Raw genomic sequence first — 9,822 nt, forward strand, 5'->3', positions numbered from 1 at the left:
AAAATAAATAACTCATCAAATACAATGAAAGTAGCATTAAGGTTACATTTAAGGAGTAGTACATAAAAGTATTTATCATGTTATCATTATAAATGATCATAGTAAAGATAATACATGTAAAACAATAATAAATAAGATTGCCATTGCGTTATTTACATATGTCTTGTACTTTATGTGTTTACCTGAAATATCTTTCCTCTTTTTATATTGACTTGCAGTTTTCATCATGTCTGATCCTGAGCATCCGAAGACTCCATGTGCAAACCCAGGAAACCCAGTTTTCTCCTGCATGCTGAAACATGGACCTCACTCTTCACCTGAAGATCCAGCACTGACCAGATCTCAGAACCTGATGTATAAAACTACATCCAGTGACTATGGTGCCCAGACGCCCACGTTTGAATCCTCGCCCTGTTCCTTTCATCCCATATCCCAGACCTTCTCGCAGCACCTTGGCATGTGTGGGATGAACCGGGACAATTCCTTTAACACAAGCTTGGACCACAGCCTGCTTTATGTACCCAATTATAAGGCACGATTTAACGGTCAGCAACTATAAATCACATTTATGTTTCTGCTTGAAAACATTTGACTCATCCTTTCTTAAACTAAAGTGTATTGATCATGCACACATTAGGACGGTGAATAAAGTACATCACCATTATTTCCAGTTTAAGGTTTGATTGACGGAACAGTCCCAGAGTCTCCAGCTGCACTTTATTTGTGATGTCGCATAAAAATTGACCACCAGGGTTAATAAAACATCGCTGATGTATCGTACATGCATATGTGCTGTGTTCAAGTACATGTATAATCATAGTTTTGCTCGAAGGAGATTTCAGGAGCTGGGTGTGGAGCCCTGTATGATCTGCCGAATCTTCTCCGTGTCCGCCTGCAGAGCTGCGTTCTCTGGGTCGATTTTTACAGCAGCCTGATAATCCTGAAGACCTGCGGAAGACAGCAGATCCAAAGAACAATCAAATGCTTGTGAAGTTTATGTTAACATTGTGTGCTGCTGTACGGCCAAATGAAAATCTCTTTTTGATAGTGTTGAATTTAGTTTAAAGAATATGTCTGATCGGTTGAGAAAAAGCCATTCTACATATAAAATATATAAATATTTATCAGTTTACCAAATGAATGACAGTTATTTGTTGTGTTCCAAAACGTGTTGGATTAAAAATAAATGTAATGTGTGTATACCTATTTTTTTCTTTGTCTTTTGCCTGCCTGTTTGCATAACTGTTGCTCAAGGATTTTTCAGTCCATACAGTAGGAGAGTTGCATGCAGTGTTCACACATTTACAAGTTTGTGGCTGATGTGTTTTGAATCATGTACCTTCCACATAAAGCTCCAGTTCACAGAATGCGGTTCCTCTCCTGACGTGTGCCTTCAGTCGGGCCGGAGCGTTCGCAGGAACTGCAGGTCTCAACAACTCCAGAGCCTGTGGAAATGCGTTTATATATGAAAGATAAACAACCTCAACAGATCATTATCCATTTCTATTCTAATGATGCTATTTTCAATAAGATTTCAGTCATATTACGCGTCTAGAAAAATCCTAATATCTTCTAGAGCACTTTTAAAGATAAACACGACAGTAAACTAACCTGAGAGCTGTCCTCAATGGCTTTGTGAAGATTCCTCGTTTTGAGATGGCAGGCTGCTCGATTGGAAAACAATGCTGGAATCTTTCTGTTGAGATTAATGGCGAGACTGTACGCGTTGACAGCAGCCTGATAGTTTCCGGCCAAGAAGAATTTACTGCAGATGACAGAGATAAAGCGTGAATGATGTTGTTATACTGTCACGGCCTCATGATGCTGTGATTTTCACAGAGAAAACATCTTCTGAACGTCACCAGAGCAAGTGTTTACAAACAACCGATGCTAGGTCTTCTAACACACTTCCCTCTCAGTGGGTTACAAAATATCACTGCACCCTGTTGCTAAATATGTGTGTAACTCACTCGGCCTTCTCTTTGAGCCAGTCTGGATTTCTCTCTTCATCTGTCAGATCCTTCAGTTCATTCAGCTGTGAGTCTGCTGCTCTTCTGGCTTCTGCCTGCTTCATCAACCACTGCTCACACACACACATCTATGTAAGGTTTCTATTCGTTGCGTGGTCTTTATGATTTATATATATATATACTGTACATCTCACCTCTTCCTCCTCGGGAACACGAGACTCTCGCAGGGCTGTGGGAAACACACGTGGAGTAAAACTGATCTGAATACAGCCTGCAGCTCTGGGTGCGGGGAGACCTTTTGACTTCTGCTTGCTGGTTTTTTGATCTGAAGACAGAAATACATCATATATAAAAAAACAACACTGAATAGGTGTAAATTAAAGTCCAAATGTACTCTCTGTAAATTTATGAAGGTCATGATGTTTAAGTCATGTTATTTATAAAGCATGTTAGAAACGAGCCAGTAGTTGTGTAGGTTTGTTTACCAGTTGCAGTGTTGGCAGTATTGTGCAATGGTTTGATGGCAGGTGTAACATTCACACGCTCTGTATTCTGGTGAACCGGTTTGTTGTGGTGTGTTGTGCTGCTGGATCTCTTCTGCGTCTCTTCTGCAGTTCTTCTCTGTGTTTCTCTCCAGACCTCCAGCTCTGCTGTGGCTCTCAAACACTCTTCATCCTTCATCTTCTGAATCAGGTCTCGCTCCTCTTTCTCAAGCTACAGAAAAAACACACAACAGTGTGACATTCCCTAAAGATGAATCACTACCAATAATAATGCATTCGTCAACATCATTAAATATATTAGTTTACATAATCTAACAACAGAGTTATTATAGTTTTGATTTTAGTTTTATTAATATTTTGAATTAGCTTTTTTTTTTAAATGTTTAGGTTTTGTGTTCATTTTAGTTAAAGTTTTAGCAATTTTGGAATATGCTTTTGTTGCTTTATAATTTATTGGTTATGTCGCTAGATAAGATTAATTCATTTAAATTTTATATACGTTTTTTATTATTATAATTGTACCGCTTTCATCTTACTTCAGTTTATTTTTAAGGCAACATTTCTTAAGTTACGTTAAGTTTTTCCCAGTCAATATTTGATTTGATTTCAATGAACAGGATTGTTTAGTAAACTAAAATAACCTTTACAGCATTTATTAATCTTAGTTGATTAGCTCATATACATGAATGAATTGAATGAATTAAAGGTAAATCTTTAAGGTAACCTGCATTCCATTTTATTGATCTAATTGTTGAATTATATCCAAATGAAGGCATAAGGCAGTAAAAGCAGTGCATTTGAGATCAATAACACAGTATACAGACCTTCATCATGGTGTCCAGTGCAAATTTCTTCTCTTGCTGAATTCTTGTGGCTTTGGCTTTAGTCTTTTCTTCTGCTTTGTTTTGGACTCGGACAATAGCTTGCCGTCTCACCTCTCTCTGTCTGTCTTTATCTTTGCAATATAAAAAGAAAGACAGATGACGCTTTAAAACAACTGGACGTCTTAAATACATCATCATCATGACATAGCCTACAATAAGTCAGCCATTGAGCGCATTTACCAACAGTTGTAAAGAGTTTCTCCCACATGTCATGTTTCTTTTTCTGGAGGGTAAAAACTGCAACACCATTCCCGATCTTGGCCTCACTTTTCTCTTCATCGATTTCTCCAAACAAGAAAGCTTCAAATAAAAACGGAGGAAAACTAACCTGCAAAAGAATGAAACAAGACTCTCATCGGGTCTCCGCGTGACAGTTTGACGTATTTTACGTGCGCGCGTTTAAGGCGTAAAACACTCCTACCTTCAAGTATTCATCCGTACAGATGACATCGACATTTGTCGTCTTTATTCCCTTTAAAGGCACACTGATATAAACTGTGCTTTCACTTTGAGTCCACGTGTAATCTCTCACCGTCAGCGGCATCTTGACTGAGGTAACGTTCAACGCGGTTGCTATGACGCGTCAGTGGTTGCCAAGGGGCGGAGCCGTACAATATACCGTACGTACACCGTCATAAAATATAATTGAAAATGGATTAGATGTAAAAAACAATTTTTTTTTCATTTAAAAAACAATCCAGAAGAAAAATATTTGTATATACAATAACTGTATATGATTGTAAATAGCACTACAATTTAAATAAATGTTCTACCATTTTTACCATAGTAAAGTACACTACAATACGTATGACAGTTTATCAATTTGCACTAGTAATTAAATAATCAAGTATACTACAATATTCATTCACGCAGGAAGGGTATTAAATAGTATACAAAAGCATTTTCCTTGAAATAATTTTAGAAATCCAAATGATTTAATGTTTAAATACTAGAATGTTTACACAAAATCTCTCTTAGTTGGAATGTAAATTTGAATAAAACATTTACATGTAGGCATTTGGCAGACGCTTTTATCCAAAGCGACTTACATTGTATTATCCTATACATTTATTACATAAACAAAACATTTTTGTATTTCTATGTATCTGTCATATTTAATAAGTCAAATGCATTTACACTGTGTGGAAGAAAGTCTTGTTAACCAAATTTTATTAATCATTAAACAAAAGTTTCTCTGTTAAATAAGCCTGTTGTTCACAGAGAATATCAGAACACACCTGAAGACTTGAATTTACATTCACATACTGTCTGTAGCCTACAAACTTTGTTCTTGTTAAATGCTCAATATTGCTCATTATTATCCGTTTATTGGCTTCATACATTCATTGTTCTTTTATAAAAATGCTTTGCACAACTCACAATTATTCTCACCCGATATTGATAAGTGGATCTGATGATCTACATCACTGCACAATGCCATCTGCTTAAAGAACTCAAAATATTTAAGGCACCAGAGATCAACGGTCAAATATGCAATAACTGTTCATACATTGTTTTTAAAGACACGTCATGACACGTGAGTACACCAGCGTGATCATTCAAAATGCTTCTTTCATGAATTTATCCACACAAAATGTGTCGAACTGTTTGGCACTGTCATATCTGAAAGTGAAACTCCAGAATACTTGTGTATAATGGCACATCATCTTCAAGTTAAAAAGCATCTGAATGGTTAAATGCCAGACATGAAATACACACTCATGACACATTTACACATTACAAATCCAAACCAACTGCACTGAAGCTGCTACAAAATAATAAAAAACATGTGAGATGATACAGTTGAATTTCACAAAAACATGTCCAGTCTATTTAAATCATTTTTATGCATAATATATATTTGTGCTGTTGTATGCATCATGCCAAAAAATACCTTTCAGTTACAAATCTCTTTAGTTTTGGCAAAATAAACAAACCTTAACCGAAACAGAAACAGGGAAGCGATCACAAAAACACATTAAGGTATCAAGTGCATTTGTTGTTTTACCTCAAGCTTGTTTTCTGGCTCTGATTCAAGATTTTTACTTCATTTGTTCATGAAATAATCAATGAGCATGACTGTATGAGAAACAAAGAGAAGAAAGCAAAAGCAAGCAGGAACATTTCTCACTCCATGTGCCTACAGATCTCCTCAACACTTTAACTTAACAGACACGCAAATCTTTACACTCACCACTTTGTCTGAAAAATATTCAACTCTAAAGCTAAATTTAATGGAAAAGACCCAACCAATGAACTATTACATGATTGTCATCAATACAAAAGCATTTTAATAGTTTTGAAGCACTGGAGTTTTGCTGATCCAGAGCCTCCAAAACAAAACATCACAGAAAATAAAAGCTGCTTGTTCAGAACTATGTAACAAACTGGAATCACATGAATTATTTGCATAAAGATTCCTCAAGAGGTTTGTAGCGATGAAATGAAACCGTCAGATTTATCACGGCGAGCAGGAGGAAGACACCTGGAGATCAAACACTTCTGAAAACACACATGACATGAAAAGAAAACAACGCTAAACATGGACATTAATAAATAAAGAGCGGGCTCTGACATAAACATTGGAACATCCTCCCATCTCCAAAATCTGGACATTTCAAGGCTTAGTGTACCAAAAGTGAGGATGTTGCAATTTTTATGTTGCTTTTAAAAGGCACTGGCAAGCATAATTTCATTGTTGGGACATGAGGCGAGTCAAGAGACGGGAGAACTTGACACAACCCTTGATTTGTTCTCATGATCGTCTGTCGCTGGATACGGAAGGCGTTCCCGGTGCATCTCGAGTTTTGAGCAGCTGAGCCCTTTCGTCGTCCATGCAGGCGTCACAACCCCAAACCGCAGACGTCTCGGCCGTCAGCAGGTTGTACGCCGTCTCGGTCATCCCGGTGCAAACCCTGTGAAACCATTTCTGACAAGAAGCCTCACACAGAATGGCCTCCTGGTCATCGTTCACCTCGCTCAGACATATACCACACGGGTAGACGGGCTCAGACGACACGCTTCGTCTGTTTGAACGGCTCTCAACTTTATTATTGCTTCCTCTGCGAGCTTTCTCCGTTTGGGTGTTTTCAGGTCGTGGTTCAGTATTTGAGTGCGGGACACCGTTGAGCTTTTCCACCCCACCGTCCACAGCGGCGGGTGTATTCCCTCGACCCTTGGCTTTGAGCTTGGGCGTGCCGTCGTGGGCTGCGCCGTCTTCACAGTTCTGGCTTTGATTCCGCAGATATGGGTTCTGCGTGGTATTTTTGCTGATGGTGTCACTCGGGTCCGGTTTGGGCGTGCCGGACCGGTTGAAGTTATTATGTTGCTGAGAGAGTTTTGGACTCATGTCCGGGGTTGTCTTAGCAGACGACGGAACTGCGTTCCCGTCCGGACCAAACCTTGGAACACCGTCGGGACTGTTGCTGTGGTGTTGATTCTGAGGGTTGACGTTCTCTCCAGGACGTGTTCTGAACGGTTGACCCATGCTGTGCCCGTAATTGGGGTTCTCGGGGTGCCTGTAGTTAAATCCCGCTGCCCTGTTGAAACCCATGCCCATGGGATTCTGGGAAAAGGGATGGGGCTGATTTCTCATGTGATACGGGGAGTGAGAAGACATTCTGTTGCCCATGTGAGGGACCATACTGGGTGTGCCATAGCCACGAAACCCAGAGTAATGTGAGGGGCCAAAGTAAGAGTTAGCAAGCGGCAATGACTTTACAGATGGTAAACTGTAGATGTCATCGAAAGGGTTTGAGGCTATTAAGTGATCTGAGCTCGGGTTTGGTGGAGGGGCATATTCAGACAGAGGAGAGAAGGAGAAAGCCTGGAAGAGAAACACGTGATGTTTATTATCAGAGTTCTGTGATACACCTGCAATAAAGAGCAACAGCAAAGTAACATAAAGTACAAAGCGTATTTATTATTTCTTTTTCTTTTTTAACCGGACCTAGTAAAGCGAAACAGATAAATCTTAAACTACATACATATATCTGCAAAAGACTATTAAACAGTTACTGTATCAACTTTATTGGAATCGAAGGAATCACAAAATCCTAAATTGTCTCAATACTGATTTCTTTCAGAGTTTAACTAGGGGCTTTCAAACGATTAATCACATCCAGAATAAAAGTTCATATATGTTACCTGAGTGCTCGACTTGCGTCTCTTTTTATCAGGACTCCCCACTAGCAGACCAGAAGCCCCTAAAACATCATCCAGCCCCCCTTCACCCCCTGGAATACCAAGATGTCAGGTTAACACTTTTACTTTAAAACATTTATCTAAAATCATTATTACACTTCTAAAATAAAGTCGAAATTGTAAACAAACTGATTTTTGATTAGCAGAAATTCTTTCCACTGCAAAAGAAAAAAAAACCTAAATTAAGTTTTACTCAATTAAATCAAAACTTGAATGAAGTGAATCTTATTCAGATCCCTCAGTGGTGTTAAATAACTTTAAACAGCCTTTAGTTTATGTGCCTTAGGTCTTTATGGTTTACAGCAATGTTTCCAGAAAGCATTTTATTACATTTGTCACATACCTAGAAATCAAAATGTGATCTTGTCAACTTCTGACTCAAAGATAAGAGATCTAAAGCATTTCAATTTTGATTTTACAGGTTGATTTCAGGCACACACGATGATAAATCTCTTTCAAATAACATTAAGAAAAGAAACTTTAGGGAAATATGGCCAACAGCACATCATGAGTATTTCATATGATAGTATGGTGTTTCATATGAATATGATGACTAAATGGCTGTCATTTCCCAAATCAACACAAATCAAGAGCACAATGGCAACCCTTGATATATACCCTACATTTCCATAAAGAACATATTTGAGATTTCTAATATATCACTACATATTCTACATCTAGCCTATAGAAAGAGTAAATACACTATACCATGTACAGCATGTAATGTTAGGCTATAGGGTGAACAGAGATTAAGTTTAATTTAATGAAAAAGTTAAACCCAAATCACCCTAGTCTACATGTATATATCTTTTATCTGGATTAAATTGTGGTTTTCTGTATTTATGTGTATTTAGTAAATAAAACTTTGATTTGTTTAGATTTGTTTCTCTCTTGTGAATCTGTTCAACACAAACTGAACAGAAACTCTCATTTCCCCCTGAACTCTCTCTCTGGCATTAACTCTCACATCATGAAGAAAAACATCTTAATTCTTCCGGTGCTCTTTGAAGGCCCGAAGGCCGCCGAGCCGCCGCCGCCGCTCCGGTGAGACTCGCGCGCACACGACCAAACACGGAAGATTCACGTTACCTCGGTGTCGTCTCAGAGAGAATGAATCTTTATCCGGCTCAGCGGACATCACAGGCCCCTCGCATGACTCAAACTCGCGGGAAACGGTGCAACTTTGACATTAGAAAAAGTGACAGCGGCCAACTCGCGTCGTTCTTCCCTCGGTCGGCTGCAATCACGTAAAGCGACGCCACCACTCCTACTACAGCGAACGCCCACTGCTTAATATTAATGAGACGAAGCTTCGCCATTGGCAGGACGCGAAGCGTCGTCATCGTAATCTAATGAATAATAAAGAGAGAACGCCTTCACCATTGGATGGTTGCCGAACGCGTCATCAGAAGTGATTTATATTCAAAAACGTCACACTTCATGTTAAACTACCACCTCGGGTTTGGCATATTCCCGGAAATAACGACTAGATGATTGAAGTAACATCAAAATATTAATAGTAATATTAAAACGGTAACACTTTACGTTAAGGTACCGTTTATTAAGCGTTTATAAATGTGTTCATTGATTATTAATAAGTAATTTGCAAATGCATTATAAAGCAGTTATAACTACATTAATAAAAAGTGGGATGCTAACGAAATACCTGCCAAATAGTGAGCAGGTATAAGAAAAACAACACAACACCATACAGTCTGACAGCCTATATTACAAACAATATAAAGAGAATAATGAATCTGCTTTCGAGGCAAATAAATAATACATTTACTAAGCGTTTATAAATACGTTCATTAATTATAAGTAATTTACAAATAACTGCATGAATAAAAAGTGGGATTCTAATGAAATACCTGCCAAATAGTGAGCAGATATAAGAAAAACCTCATCAAGATAATAATAAAACAACATTAAGATAATAACGAATCTGCTTTCGAGGCAAATAAATAATACATTTATTAAGCATTTATAACATGCAAGTTAAGAATGGCTGACTATTTGGCAGGTATTTTGGTAGAAATTTAATTCATGCAGTTTTATTCATGGCTTCATAATGCATTTGTATATGACTTATTAATCATTAATGAACACATTTATAAATGCTTTATAAAGGGTACCTTAATATAAAGGGTTACCATTAAACTTTAAAAGTATGAATCATTAATAAAAGAGTGCTGTTTTTGACATTATTTTAGGGTTAAGGTGGGAAATATCCTAAATCCGACGTGTCTGCAACTCGGCATA

At 38.0% G+C, this 9,822-nt stretch overlaps 2 protein-coding genes across 4 annotated transcripts; both read right to left on the minus strand.

Moving 5' to 3' along the window:
* Positions 1-688: 688 nt before the first annotated feature.
* On the minus strand, positions 689-3,928 carry dnaaf4 (dynein axonemal assembly factor 4). 3 transcript variants are annotated; one of them, XM_079465662.1, is made up of 9 exons: positions 3,779-3,887; positions 3,564-3,685; positions 3,298-3,428; positions 2,456-2,684; positions 2,165-2,295; positions 1,971-2,080; positions 1,612-1,765; positions 1,340-1,445; positions 689-948 (listed from the first exon to the last, which is right to left on the minus strand). In XM_079465662.1, the coding sequence occupies exons 2-9, from the start codon at positions 3,634-3,636 to the stop codon at positions 839-841; spliced, it is 1,044 nt and encodes a 347-aa protein (XP_079321788.1). In that variant the 5' UTR covers positions 3,637-3,685; positions 3,779-3,887; the 3' UTR covers positions 689-838. The 3 variants fall into 3 exon arrangements, with proteins under 3 accessions (XP_079321788.1, XP_079321786.1, XP_079321787.1); XM_079465660.1 differs by having other exon boundaries at positions 693-948; positions 3,538-3,685; positions 3,779-3,928; XM_079465661.1 differs by lacking the exon at positions 3,779-3,887 and having other exon boundaries at positions 699-948; positions 3,564-3,752.
* A 349-nt stretch (positions 3,929-4,277) lies between these two features.
* Positions 4,278-8,850, minus strand: pygo1 (pygopus family PHD finger 1). Its single transcript, XM_079466112.1, has 3 exons — positions 8,650-8,850; positions 7,504-7,592; positions 4,278-7,183 (listed from the first exon to the last, which is right to left on the minus strand). Exons 1-3 carry the CDS (start codon positions 8,696-8,698, stop codon positions 6,113-6,115), a joined length of 1,209 nt encoding a protein of 402 aa, XP_079322238.1. The 5' UTR covers positions 8,699-8,850; the 3' UTR covers positions 4,278-6,112.
* Positions 8,851-9,822: the final 972 nt, after the last annotated feature.

Source organism: Barbatula barbatula, assembly GCF_947034865.1.
Source record: "Barbatula barbatula genome assembly, chromosome: 10".
Taxonomy (NCBI): Eukaryota; Metazoa; Chordata; class Actinopteri; order Cypriniformes; family Nemacheilidae; genus Barbatula; species Barbatula barbatula.